Below are 14,464 nucleotides of genomic sequence, written 5' to 3'. Positions count from 1 at the left end.
AAATGATGGAGCGGCAGCAGATAAACAAAGAAGTTGGCAGATTGATCGTGACTCTTTGTACTTGTGCCTTGGATGAGCCGTGACAACCTAAACGTATGCCCATTTTTTCTTTTATTTTACTTTATTTTATTTCACTTCCATCCGAATGCAACCAAAGTCGGAAAATGCGAGCTATCTATAAAAAAATCTTATTTCATTTTAGAAAACTTATACTCGTCAAACACTACCCACCACATATAATTTTTATTTTTTTATTTTACTAAAGGTGTGGTGTAAGAATAATGAGTATAAGAAATCAAATAGTTTAAGAAGAATAAAACATAAATAAATAAATAAATGTGGTGTTTAATGTGTGAAAATGATGAATAACAAAACTCTTAATTTTACAGTAGATCTTATTTTTGTAAATTGTATGGGATTGCATGCTCTAAGCATCCTTCTAGCATTATTACATAATAAAAATAAAAAAAATAATTATTCATTTAAAAACAAATTTAAATACAATTATTAGTTCGTTTTTTTATTAGCATCGTGCTACTCTACCGTCTAGTATGTATTGCCGAGAGTGTCCTTAGTGCAATTACAATTTTTGTTATTTTCTTTTTCCTTTAAAATACACAAATTACTAGTACTCAATTTCTTAACTATTAAGAAAAAAATAAAATACACGGAGAGGTCAAACACAGGAGGCAAAACCAGGGATAACGTAGCATTTTCCTTTTTATTAATAAAGAAAACTACGTGCGTGTCGCACACATTGTTATATACACTATGGCAAAAAATATAAGCAAATATATAGCTAGAAATAAGAGGGGAGAGACAGCACTCCATTGCTAAGCCCCACAATACATACAAACTAAAATATGAGTTGGTGCGGTGTAACGCTACTATAATTTACATGATTATGATTTGCTTGATTGTGACTTTATTATTTCCCTTGGCAAAATGATTATGCATCCTCCCCCCCACTATGCAGTCTTATCTCACAACCAGCTTCAGTGTCCAAGAGAATGTCTCATGAAATGTTTGGATGCAAGACTTTTTTTGAAAGTTTTGATAAAATTTTGAAAGATGAGTTTTATGGAGCTCTGTAAAATTAATGAGATCCATCCATGAAAAATATGTTTGAGTTGAGAAAGTATTTTAGAAATATTTTTATTGGAGTTTGAAAAAGTGTGGTGGAGCCTATTGAAAATATGGAGGGAATAAAAATATTGAGAAATATATATATATAAATATATATATATATATAAATATATATATATATTCATTTTTATGTAAATATGTTTAGATTTTAGTTGTTACCAGAATTTAGAGAAGATGGTTCCATGATTGACATTGAAAATAATTTGACAAACTTTTCAAAAATATTTTTATTCCCAAGTGCTATAAAACGCCACTGCAAGATATCATACACTTCTCCTACTTTTATGATCTAGTCTTGTCCGAGCATCTGATGGCACAGAGGTACTTTCCTGCCCATTTTTAAGAAAATTATAGGTTACCTTATAATTTCCTTAAAAAAAACGTGTACGTTTGAAGTATTGAAAAAGTTGTAAATAATAATAAAATATTATAATACTGAGACGAAAGGCTGAAGAACAGAGCTAGCAATAATTTTCCAAATTTATAAATACCCTTGGAATGAGTCTTATCAATCTGATAAGATTCCCACTCATTTTCATCAGCGTTGGCTATAAATTTGAATATATTTTTTTTAATAAAAACAATGCCTGGACACCATTTACTCCATGGGTGAGAGAGACCCTAATAAATGACAAATATGAGATGAGTTTAAAAAGAAGGCAGACCAGGCCATTGTTGAGCATATAGACTATAGAAAGAGATGGAAAAAAAATGAGTGAGGGCAACCGAGAGCCTACATAATTCACAATATATTCATTTACATTTATTATAAATGAGTAATGCTAGATATAGTTATAGAGTATATACGTTCTTCACACTTCCATTGGAAAAATGTGTCACTATTAAAAAATAATTTTTTATGTAGATCCTAAATTTATTCACTTTTTTAAAAAGAATGTACGAAATTTATATATCCTAAGATTACAAATATTATTTTTCTTTTTCATTTTGTATTGTCATCTTTAGTGTGCAATTCAAGTGAGCTTTCATTCAAATGATCGACATGAAAAATCTACCACTTAAAAACTAGTTGATGTGATTAGAGATGACAAATCGAAAATTAAAAAATAAGTGAAAGTTGATCTATGAAGATTTACTAATAACAAGTTGAAATTAACATGACTATGATAACAAGGCATATTAGACGTCTATGAGAAGAGACCTAGGAGCATGCTAAACACTGGTCTGCTGGAAATGGTTCTTTTTTTTTTTTTTTCCCTATAAGCTGGATTAGGGTTCTTAATCGAACCAACTTTCACAAAGTATATATTCCGAGTCGGCTTATGTATAAATAAAAAATAATGCTATACACTATACTCTCATTTTATTTTAATTATATTAAGTAGTATGTGACACATTTATCACTATTAGATAATAAAGAAATATATAATAAATGATCATTTAATAATAATAAAGATAAAAATGAGATGGTAATATAGTATATAAAATTTTTCATAAACAAAACAAACATTATTAGCGGACAGAGAATGTCTATTTCAGTGGGCCATCAACCCACGTGATTATGGCCCAGTAATAGGCCCATTTTCAGTAGGTCACTTCACGTGTCAGTGACCATTCTGCATCAGTGACGAAAACACACACAAGACACACCTTAGGTACGACAAGTGTCAAATGTACATGCTTGGCTGGTGAGGACCCGCACAAGGTCACTGTCTTCAGCCCCAAATTTTTTGCGTGGGGGATGGGCTGTATATCAAATAAGAGAAATGCTTCGGACCCAGAAAGTTCACCGAATGAGATTTTCTTTTTTTAAACCGAATGATTAAAAAAATATTTTTTAATAATATTGTAAATTTTTTATTTTTTTAAAAAATATTTATGATGATTAAAAAAATACATGAAAAAAAATTTATACTATTCGGTAAACTTTTTGAATCCCGAATTCAGTACTCGTCAAATAATTATAATAATAAATAAAAACAATTGAAATTTGTCTCAAATCTCATCAATCATGAACAACCACGATGACACGATATTACCATAATTATAATTGAGCACATACCTTAAACCCGTTTGGGGTCATCAGATTTCTCTCTCATCCGCTCTATCTCATCAATAATTGATTTAGAAAATCATTTAAAATATATTGCCTGATTGAAAACAATAAAATCAAAGATAAAGAATAACATTCCTAGTGCTTCTTAATAAATGAAAGTAACATTATAGAAAAAGATCAACTTTTCATCTCTATTGTACAGCAAAAGAATATAAAGAAAGAAAATTATCAAGTTAATTAATTTGCTAAGAAAATAGACAAAACCTGTGTCTTTAACCATAGAAATGTTGCAATGGTGTTGATGACGTGAGGTTTTATTCTTCTCTAATCGTTGATGTTTTGAGGCATAATTCTGAATGTCTACGGCAAGAAATGAACCAGACTAATAACTAATAAGGTGGTGTGTGGATAGATTATCCTATCTCGAATACTCAACTAACGTCCTTTTGAAAAAATTGCGAAGCTTTTCAGATATAGCAATATTAGCAATAGTAGGATGCGATTGCCCCCACCAATTTTGTCTATGGGGCAAACTCCCATTTGTGTCGTTTCATATCCATAAGCCAGGAGGATGGTTCTCACTTCTTCGGCCTAAACGATATCATCAATGAAGTAAAACTTATACAATTCCACCGTAAGAATCATGTATGTATTTGAGGATCCATATCACTAGACAACATACTAACCTGAATCGACAGTTCGCTCAAATCTTTCCTTTCATCACTAGCTACACTCTAACCGAGATATTTAGAGCCATAGAAGAAGGTAATAAAATACGAGACGACGCATTCACATATATAATTTTAGTCAGGAGTCCTAAGGTATAATTGAACGAATCACACAACTTAGAAGCCCACAGAGAACTTATTTTTTTCCAGGAATCAATCTGGCAAACAGCATCAAAAGAGTAATTATTCTAGAGATAAGTCCAAAATATACAAAACTTGCACAAGCCTTTTATAAAAAACCAAAAAGTATACACATTATTTTGGTTCGTTTCCCATACAACCCTTGACATGCATGATATTAATTATAAGGAAAAAGCTGGTATATCAGAAGAACAGATGTTGTCCAACTCAATAGGCCCACTTGAAAGAGACAATATCCGGAACGAGACCCGTTTTCTGTAGCCCAAAGCAGGCCTTGATGACGTGGGTCCTACTTCACCCCCAAAAGAAAAGAAGGTTATGGGGTCCAAAGGTGGCAAACAGGAAGACAACTGTACTGGAGCCCAGGGCCCGAAAACGACCCAACATCCAGCTAAATGGCACGGACCAATTTGCTATGGGTCAACACACAGCAAGTGGTTAAAAACTTCTAATCAGGCGGGGGACCACTGAGAATCGAGGGGCCCATGGACTTTAAGCTGTTCCAAGTGGACCAAATAATTTAGCATCTTTTGATTGTTACGAAGAAAGGCAGGCTGCTGTCAAGCTGCCTACAGTATGTCGGGTCTGGCTACCTGTCGGGGAGAGGACACTTGTGGATGGGTGAGATGAAGTGGGTCCACACTTGGCGCGTGGGCACAGGGATCATTTCTGAGTACTTCACATATACAGAAAGATTTGTTTACAAGCCCATCTCAACTGGATTATGTGTACCATAAATTTAAAAACCTGCCCGGCCCAAACATTGACTATCTCGGACTAGATCAGGCTCGGCAAGTGGAAAATGTAAACATGGTTTAAGACTTTCCGATAAGCTATCAACCTATTAACTATTAAGCAATACATCTTTCTAGATATGACTCCTTGTATGAAAGATGACTTCCAGAAAAAAGACATTTTTTTATTAACAACTTCCAGAACAAACATAAGCATACCATAAAAACAAATTAGCTAAATTTACCAGATGACGCATGGCACACAGCTATTCCGTTGAATCCACTTCCAACACCAAGTAAAAATCTTACTTCAAGAATATGATTAAAAGTCAGCCTACATGGTTTTTCCAACACTGCGTCAATGGGAGCATTTTTGTATATCATAATTAATATAGGGAAATATTACAAAAACTCGGAAGCGATTGATGATGTTCATCCAAATCAAAGAGTGCTAGCATATCTAAACCTATGAGCTAGAACTCTTTTCAAAAGAAACAAACTTACAATGAGTGGCTACCATACTGCTCAAGCAGTGGGCAATCAAAATAAATGCACAGCATCCTCTGCATCACTTAAAAAGTTGAAAACAGATAACGCAAGCCTGCAAATTAAAATTCATAGTCAGCATATCTGAGTGCGTGCGAGTGCGAATCAGAAAGGCCAATAAGTCAAGTAGCAAACATCAGTATTGCCTCAAGAATTTACTTTTAGAAAGAACAAATAGAAAAGGTTAGGTCAAAACTCTTCATGTGAAATTTAACAACAACCATGGAATCTCTTAAAAAGAAAAGAGACAGAATCATGGATATTTGAGGGTCCAAAGTGATAAGACACCAGATCTATGCAAATTATTTCATAAATGAGAAAATGCAGGTGATAAGGAAATTGGAAAAAAAAAAATCCACCATCCAAACTTCAAACGTTCAGAAAGTTGACATTCTATGCCTCCCAACAGGCGACCTTGTAATCTAGATGTTTGCTCTACAGATCAAGACAAACTTAACGTACACTAACAATAAAAGATGAGTTTCTGGGATAGAAAAATTTATACTAACTACACCAAAATAAGCATGATACTTTCCCAAGACATTGCTTTCCTGGACACTTGCCTGAAATCACATTCTCAAAGTTGAACATGTTTGCAACAATGCAACAAAGCAAATGATTTGGCCTTTCACGTGAAAGATGGAGGAAAGTCTACATGAAAAAGCCTTATATATGCCATAATTTTATTGATTAGTACCCATGATTGCAGGGTTATTTTTACCATTATCTACACAAGCATTTAGAATTGTAGAAGAGAAATTATTTGTACAAGCCCCAATAGAATGGTATTATTTCAAGCACCAAAACTTCTAACTCCAAACAGTAGGAAAAACTCAAAAATATAGACACAGGTAAAGTAAGAATTATCCGGTTCAAAAGACAAACATATAAATTTATAATGCACAAAAAACAAAACCTGAATGTGATTATGGCGAATAATGCTAAGTAGAAACCAAGCTTGATCATCCGAAACTTCTTCTCAGCATTAAGAAATCTGAATGCTTCAGTGACATCAAAAAGATGCTGCCGTTTCAAAAATCTGAATCATTACACCAGACAGGTCATGATAAGAAATAATGTTTCCAGTTTAACAAAAAATATATAGGAAATGCCCAAAGTAAAACATTTAGTCCAAAACAACACTCTTATAGCGGTTCCAGACAATCACTGAATGTTTTCAATTTTTTTTTATAGAATAATTTTTATCAGTAAGCTACACCGATAGCGGATCTCAAATTTATGATCATACCTCCAAGAACAGGGGAGAAGAAACATTTCGAGCTAAAACTCATGGGCCCCCACTTTTCCATCTTTAATTAACTTCTTGGAAAAAAACAGAGCCATTGTACTATGCCATATTTTTTTTATAAATGTAATTAGCCTCGTTTGGTTACACAGATGAGATAAGATAAAAGTTAAAAGTTAAAAAAAATATTATTAAAATATTATTTTTGTTTTGGAATTTCAAAAAGTTGAATTGTTTATTGTATTTTGTGTGGGAGTTTGAAAAAGTTGTAATGATTAGATTAGATAAGATGAGATGAGTTGAGATGGTTTGTGAAAACAAACCACCCCTCAGTGTTTTAACACCTGACCAAATTCAAAACAAGATTTTTCTTTCATCAAAAACATTTTTATACAAGTGGACATTTTTCTTATGGCATCATTAGTTCCCACTCCCCATGGTCAACAGTTAAATAAACCTGTCTCATCTATTGTCACTATCTATGATTAAGAGTGTTCAATAGAGTATACTGCTTCCCTGCTTTCTGATGATTTCTATGAAATAGTTTCCTCAAATGCATGCGCATGTGCATATAGAGTTATTATGCCAACCTAAAAAATTGCAGTACATAATAGAGAATAGGACTGCTACGTCCACCGAGAATCCTCACCAAACATGTAATTTTTTTTTTTTTGGTTTTTTTTTCAAACATTTTTTTAAACCTCTTAAACATTTAAAAAAAACACAAAATCATTAAAAAACACTTCCTTAACCATTAAGTAAAAAAAAAATTACAATCAGTACCCACTCTTCGGTGGGTATTCTTGGTAGGAGTAGGCTTTTCCAATAGAGAAACATGATTACTCTCATACAATTCACTGCAGACTTTAGTTCGTTATGGAAGTTGTCACACTGCTAATTATTTAAACACAACTCAACATGTAAGAAGTCATGGGTTTAATATTCTCAAAAGCTCAAAATGTCACTGGTAAACTAACAATCAGATGAGTGAACAGAAGGACAAAAGATATCCAGACAGGAATATCATCGATTTCTGCAATTTTATCATATGCCAAGTTTTAATGAGCAAAGGATAGAGTGATGAAAAAAAAAAGAGAAGGGAAGGAGATTCTAAGTCTAATTTTTCAGATTTAATTTTTGAATTAAATCTGATTGATTTACCTTTGGTAGGAGGAGATTATACTTGGACAAATGGTAGGTCATATTCAAGGCTGGATATGTTTCTGGTTTCACCTTCATGGGAGGCTCATTTTTCTGGTTTGAGTCAGAAATTATTGCCGAGATTCTGTTCTGATCATTATCCTATCTTGTTGGATTGTGGTGGAATTGAGGGTGGGATAAGGTATTTTAAATTTGAAAACATGTGGCTGAAGGATGAGGGATTTGTGGACAGGGTGAGAAGTCAGTGGAATTCTTATAATTTTTCAGGCACTCCTAGTTTTGTTCTGGCTGGAAAATTGAAATCTCTTGAGAAAGATATAAAGAGATGGAATAAAGAGGAGTTTGGGAATTTGGACAGCAAGAGGAAGCTTCTTTTGGAAGAGTTGAGAGGTTTGGATGAGAAGGAGGTGCAAGGGGTTATTTCGGGGGAGGATAGGAGTAGAAAAATGGGGGTGGTTTCTGAACTGGAAAATATAGCGTTAATGGAAGAAATTTCTTGGTGGCAAAAATCTAGGGTGCTGTGGTTGAAGGAAGGAGATAGGTGTACTAAATTCTTTTATCAAATGGCGAACTCTCATAGAAGAAATAATGTGATTGAGGTTCTTCGAGATGGGGACAGACTTATTACGGATCAAGAAGATATTAAGGCTCACATAGTGAATTTTTATGAGCAAATGTTTTCAGAAGATTTTTCTTGGAGACCAAAATTGGACAGACTTTGTTTCAATTCTATAGATCAGGTCGAGCTGATTGGCTGGAGAGAGAGTTTGAAGAAGAAGAAGTACTTAATGTGGTTAAGGGTATGGATAGGGATAGGGCTGTTAGAGAAGATATCATGTAGGTGTTTGCTGAATTTCATTCGTACATGAGGTTTGAGAAGAGTTTTAATGTGACTTTCATTGCACTTATTCCGAAAAAGGTAGGGGCTGTGGAGATGAGAGATTTTCAGCCTATTAGTTTGGTGAATGGAGTGTATAAAATCATTTCTAAGGTGCTGGCCAACTGTTTGAGCAGGTTGATGGAGAGGATTATTTTAAAATCGCAAAATGCCTTTGTGAGGAGAAGACAGATTTTAGACTCTGTTTTAATTGCTAATGAATGCTTGGAGAGTAGCACTAAAAGGAGAAAGCTGGTATTTTAATCAAATTGGACATGGAAATGGCTTATGACCATGTGTGCTGGGAATTCCTTGTTTATTTGTTGAAGAGATATGGTTTTGGAGATGCATAGTGTTCGTGGATAAAACATTGTGTGTGAACTTCGAGATTTTTTTTTTGTAAGTAATAATTTTATTCAAAGAAATAGGCATAAGCCCAAGTACACAGGACGTATACAAAGGGAACACCTACTACTTCCAAAAACAAAAAGAAACTAACACCAGAAAAACTACAACAGAAGCCGGAAATTATCCACCATTACAAAAGCTTTAGCCCAAGAACTCAATGTACTCAAGAAAAAAACCCTAAGATCTCCCAAAGAGTGTTCTTTATCTTCAAAGCATCTCCCATTTCTCTCAAGCCAAATGCACCACATAAGACAAGGAGGAATGATTGTTTTGGATTGGTGCTTTATGTGCAAGAAAGAAGCGGAATCAGTGAACCATCTACTACTTCATTGTGAAATGGCTAAAGTGCTGTGGGATGGTGTGTTTGGAAGGGTTGGGCTGTGCTGGGTTATGCCAGAAGCAGTGGTTGATTTCCTAAAAAGCTGGACCAACTTTCAAACGCATACTTGTTCCCGAGTGGCAGCTACATGGAAAATGATACCCTTGTGTATTATGTGGTGTATTTGGTTGGAGAGAAATGAGAGGTGCTTTAATGATCGGGAACGCAATAGAGATGCATTATGGAAGTTTTTTATAAGCACTCTACTTTGCTGGTTCTCTGCTATTGTACACAAGGGTGGGGCTGTAAATGAGTTCTTGTCGTCGTTTTTCTAAGTTTTAGAATGTAACTAGGTGTTTCTTGTGTATACTTCCTGTGTACTCGGGCTTCGCCTATTTCATTGTGCTTAATAAAGTTCTAACTTATCAAAATAAAATAAAAATAATCCACCACTTCTCTAGGCATTACCCAATGTAATCCTGTCCAACTCAAAACCTCATACCACAAGAATCTTGTCACTTCACAGTGAAGAAAAAGATGATTTACAGATTCTCCATCCCTTTTACACATGACACACCAATCAGCAATAAACATATCTCTCCTTCTAAGATTATCAGTAGTCAAAACTTTGCCCAAAGAAGCCACCCAACAGAAAAAAGCAACCTTAGAGGGCAAGGAAAAACACAACTACTTTGGCTTGACAAAATTCTGTAATAAGTAGAAACTGAAAACTTAGCATTTCCAGCAGGAATCCACACCATGCTATCCTCTCTTTCTAGCACCAACTTAGAACTGTAGAGTTTGACCAGCAAAGCCTTAACTTCATCCACTTCCCAATCATTAATGTCCCTTTTAAAAATGATATTCCAATCAACCTTGTTGTTACTACTACAGTAAGAATCATAAATAGTAGCATTATGATCCCTAGCAATTCTGAAAAGGGTAGGAAATTCCACCTTAAGAGCAATATCCCCACACCACAGATCATGACAAAAGAGAATCCTCATTCCATCTCCAACCTTCAATCTGAAATTATTGGAGAAGGAATTCCATCCTTTTCTAATAAATTTTCACAAACTAACCCCGTAAACTCCACTAGCTGCTTTAGTACACCAACCTCCCCTCAAACTTCCATATTTCACTTCTATCACATTTTTCCAAAGGGCTTTACTCTCCAATTGAAATCTCCAAAGCCATTTCCCAAGTAAAGCTCTATTAAAAATCCTTATATCTTTAATCCCCAAACCACCACGATCCAATGGTTGACAAACCTTCTTCCAACTAACCAAATGAAACTTCTTTTCCTTACCTTTGCCTCCCCATAAGAAATTTCGAAATAAACTCCCAATTCTCTTTTCAACCATTGCCAGAAGAGGAAAAAGAGAAAGGAAATAGGTGGGCAGGTTGGACAACGTACTCTTTAAAAGAGTTAGTCTTCCCCCCTTAGACAAGTAGATCCTCTTCCAACCAGCTAACCTCCTTTCAATTTTTTTCAATCACCTCATCCCATATACTAACAGCTTTAAAAGAGGACAAGTAGATCCTCTTCCAACCAGCTAACCTCCTTTACTCTCCATTCAATTTTGGTGAATGGAGAACCGGTTGGATTCTTTAGTAGCTCACGTGATTTGAGGCAAGGTGATCCCATCTCTCCCTTTCTTTTTGTTATGATCATGGATGCCTTGAGTAGAATGCTTGAGAAGGCAGTGGATGGTAATTTTCTGTCCAGCTTTGTGGTGGGTGGTGAGGTCCGGAGCAGTTTAAAAGTTTCACACTTAAAAGTGAGCCCAATTCTGACAATCTTCATGCTTTAAGAGCATTTTTGCTGTGTTTTGAAGCCGTATCAGGGTTAAGAGTTAATTTATCGAAATCTGAAGTTGTTCCTGTGGGTTCTGTTCAGAATATTTCAGACTTGGCAAATATTCTGGAGTGCAGAATTTCTTCACTCCCTATGAGGTACCTTGGGCTTCCTTTGGGGACTTCTTATAAATCTATTAATATTTGGGAAGGGGTGATTGAGAAAATTGAAAGGAGGTTTAGCTGGTTGGAAAATTATCTACTTGTCTAAAGGGGGAAGATTAACTCTAATAAAAAGTACTTTGTCTAATCTTCTCACTTATTTCTTAACTCTTTTTCCATTGCCAGCAAGAGTAGAAAGAAGAATTGAGAGTTTATTTCGGAATTTTTTATGGGGTGGTTAAGGAGAAGAAAAAAAAGCTCCATTTGGTTAGTTGGAAGAATATTTGTCAACCGATTGATTGTGGTGGGTTGGGGATAAAAAACTTGAGATTGTTTAATAGAGCATTACTTGGGAAATGGCTTTGGAGATACCACTTGGAAAGAAATGCCTTATGGAAAAATGTTATTAATGTAAAATATGGTAGTTTGTGGGGAGGTTGGTGCTCAAAAGATACTAGAGGTGCATATGGGGTGAGTTTGTGGAAGTTCATTAGAAAAGGATGAGGGGAATTTTCTAATCATATTAGATTAAAGGTAGGAGATGGGAAGAGGATACTTTTCTGGCATGACTTGTGGTGTGGGGATTCTACACTTAAGTTGGATTTTCCCTCTCTTTTTAGAATTGCAATGGATCAAAAAGCAGCTGTGGGAAATTCTTTCTTTTGCATTCACAATAATATTCAGTGGAATGCTAACTTTATTAGGGATGTTAATGACTGGGAAGTGGATGGTGTTAAGGCTTCTCTGGAAAGACTTTATAGTTCAAAGTTGATGCTTGGTAGGGAGGACAGCATGTTGTGGGTTCCTGCAGGAAATTCTAAGTTCTCAGTTTCCTCTTTTTACAGCATATTAACCAGTCACAGGAGCTGTGAATTCCTCTGGAAAAACATATGGAAAGTGAAAGTTCCTTCCAAGGTTGCTTTTTCTGTTAGGTGGTATCCCTGGGCAAAGTGCTGACAACTGAAAATCTTAGAAGGAGAGATATGTACATTGCTGATTTGTGTGTCATGTGCAAGAATGATGGGAATCTGTTAATCATCTTTTTCTTTATTGTGAAGTGGCCAGATTCTTGTGGAATGAGGTTTTGAATCGGAATGGTCTCCTTTGGGTAATGCCCAAGGAAGTGGTGGATTTATTGGTAGGGTGGAAGGGATTGAAGGGTAGCAAGAATGCTGTTGATATTTGGAAGATGATTCCTTCTTGTCTCATGTGGTGTCTATGGCTTGAAAGGAATGGGAGATGCTTCAAAGACAAAGAACATTCATTGGGAGATATTAAAGATTTTTTTCTTTAGTACTTTGAGTTTGTGGGCTAAAACTTTTGTAATGGATGATAACTCCCAGTATTGTTTTAGATTTCCTTTTGTTTTTAGAAAGCAGTAGGTATTTCCTTTAATACGTCCTGTGTACTTGGGCTTATGCCTATTCTTGGGAATAAAATCTCTTATTACTTATTAAAAAAATAAAAGAGAAGGGAAGGGGGGTGTTTCAGGCTGCAAGAGCTTAATAGTTCTGATCTTTCACTCTTAACAGTACAGATCAGACCAGTTTGAAGAAAACACCAAAGCAAATAGGGAAGCCAAAATAACAGAAGTGTGGAAACTGGTAAATGTAACACTGGCATTTCCCTGGTGCATTAATCATTTTCATGAATTACTCATACTGGTAAATGTAACACTGACATCAGAGAAACTAGGTTGTATCTATTCTTTCTCTCTCTTTTTTTAAGCGTACTAAGTTGTATCTAATTAACACTTGTAAAGCCTTCATTTATCAAATTGAAAAAAAAATGGTCCATGCTTACCTACTAGAAGCAACACATTGAAGTTTGCAAGGAGCTTATATAAACTACCAATCAAGATTTAAATTTATAAGGGATAAAAAGTAGGTAAGCTCCTTAGATGGCATGTGACTCCTCAAGCAACAGAAGGTCCAGGCAAGTTTCAACCCTACTAGTTGAGAAATAACTGGTGAAAAAAGAACACCTAACTGCAGAAAAAGCTTTATACCATGAATTATTGTACTTTACTACAGTGTACAGATTTTACTTACAGCATCACATGATAGCAAGCAAGGGGAACCGTCATCAGAAACATGAACCAATGCCATGTGATGAGGAAAACTGCACAGAGTACTCCTTGCACAACGAACTCGGGGATGACGATGCGATTAATGCGAGATGCTGTATCGTAAATGTTTATGTAGTCAGCCTCCAAGTCCGTCAAGATAACAAGCTACAAAAATTATTCAGAGATATAAGGTATATCCAACGCTAGGATATAAAATGTGACTAACATGGCCTACAACTTTCTTAAAGCACAAAGCTAGTTCCTCCAGATTTTATAAACACTCAGTGGCATATATGGACTCACAAAGCCAAATTCTTGCGCCAAGAATATGATCAAAGAATAAGCATTACTTCTGTGTTAAATCATGTCATGAATTTTTGCAAGAAGTTACCAAGGCCATTTTGTAAACTCGGGTGCAACTAAAGCAAGATGAAAAGCAATAAATCATGGCAAAAGCAATAATTGAGTTCAAATTCCAGAGAATGAGTACTAAACATGAACCAAATACTGACACGAATATGAATGTCTTGATGAAAAAGAAGACAAAACGGCGCTCCAGTGAATAAGGATTCAGTCAAGTCGTCATCAATTATCTCCATAGTTTGATTGCTTTTGATTGCTGAGAATTCGCAGTAAACTAGAAGAGAAAACACATTTTGCGAGAATCTATAATGTCCGCTCATTTCCCCCGAAATTCCTAAATCATTTTTATCACAATTAACAAACCAAGCTGCGCAATAGTTCTCCGCCTCCACATAAACTTAATAGACACAAAATCTAAAACATCAAGATTTCCCTAACTTTCTCGGAAACTAAATGGATAAAACAGATAACTGAGTCAGCACAACCAGTGTTTCAAGATACAAACCAAAAAAAGGAGTTAGGGTTTTAGAGAGGTTGAAGCGAGAATGCGATACCTGATAAAAGGTGGATGCCATGAGAGCTAGATCAATGAAAAATGAGAGAGCCCACAAAATCAGCTCCATGGTCCGGTCGAGTCGTCGGTACAGGGATTTTGAAACTTAAACGTAAATTGGAATGGGTCTGTATAAGAGAGAGGAAAATGGAGGGAGATCTTTTCATTCTGAAATACACATACTGAACCTTGTGACAA

General features: G+C 35.2%; 1 protein-coding gene across 2 annotated transcripts; it reads right to left on the bottom strand.

The window, feature by feature from the left end:
* Positions 1-5,063: 5,063 nt before the first annotated feature.
* Positions 5,064-14,464, bottom strand: LOC121268360 (protein cornichon homolog 1-like). Of its 2 annotated transcripts, XM_041172585.1 has the most exons (5): positions 14,268-14,464; positions 13,334-13,515; positions 6,229-6,351; positions 5,271-5,367; positions 5,064-5,100 (listed from the first exon to the last, which is right to left on the bottom strand). In XM_041172585.1, the coding sequence occupies exons 1-4, from the start codon at positions 14,334-14,336 to the stop codon at positions 5,307-5,309; spliced, it is 435 nt and encodes a 144-aa protein (XP_041028519.1). In that variant the 5' UTR covers positions 14,337-14,464; the 3' UTR covers positions 5,064-5,100; positions 5,271-5,306. The 2 variants fall into 2 exon arrangements, with proteins under 2 accessions (XP_041028519.1, XP_041028518.1); XM_041172584.1 differs by having other exon boundaries at positions 5,064-5,367; positions 14,268-14,463.

Source organism: Juglans microcarpa x Juglans regia, chromosome 5S (assembly GCF_004785595.1).
Source record: "Juglans microcarpa x Juglans regia isolate MS1-56 chromosome 5S, Jm3101_v1.0, whole genome shotgun sequence".
In the NCBI taxonomy this organism is placed as follows: Eukaryota; Viridiplantae; Streptophyta; class Magnoliopsida; order Fagales; family Juglandaceae; genus Juglans; species Juglans microcarpa x Juglans regia.
Note: the sequence above shows the minus strand (reverse complement) of the source record. Positions and strands in the feature narration are given on the sequence as shown.

Excerpts from the sequence above, each read along its gene's own strand:
- LOC121268360 (XM_041172585.1), bottom strand. The coding sequence starts at position 14,336 with ATGGAGCTGATTTTGTGGGCTCTCTCATTTTTCATTGATCTAGCTCTC. Across the intron at positions 13,516-14,267 it reads TGGCATCCACCTTTTATCAG|CTTGTTATCTTGACGGACTT; the intron begins GTATCGCATTCT and ends TAATTTTTGTAG. Across the intron at positions 5,368-6,228 it reads TTCGCCATAATCACATTCAG|GCTTGCGTTATCTGTTTTCA; the intron begins GTTTTGTTTTTT and ends TTTAATTTGCAG.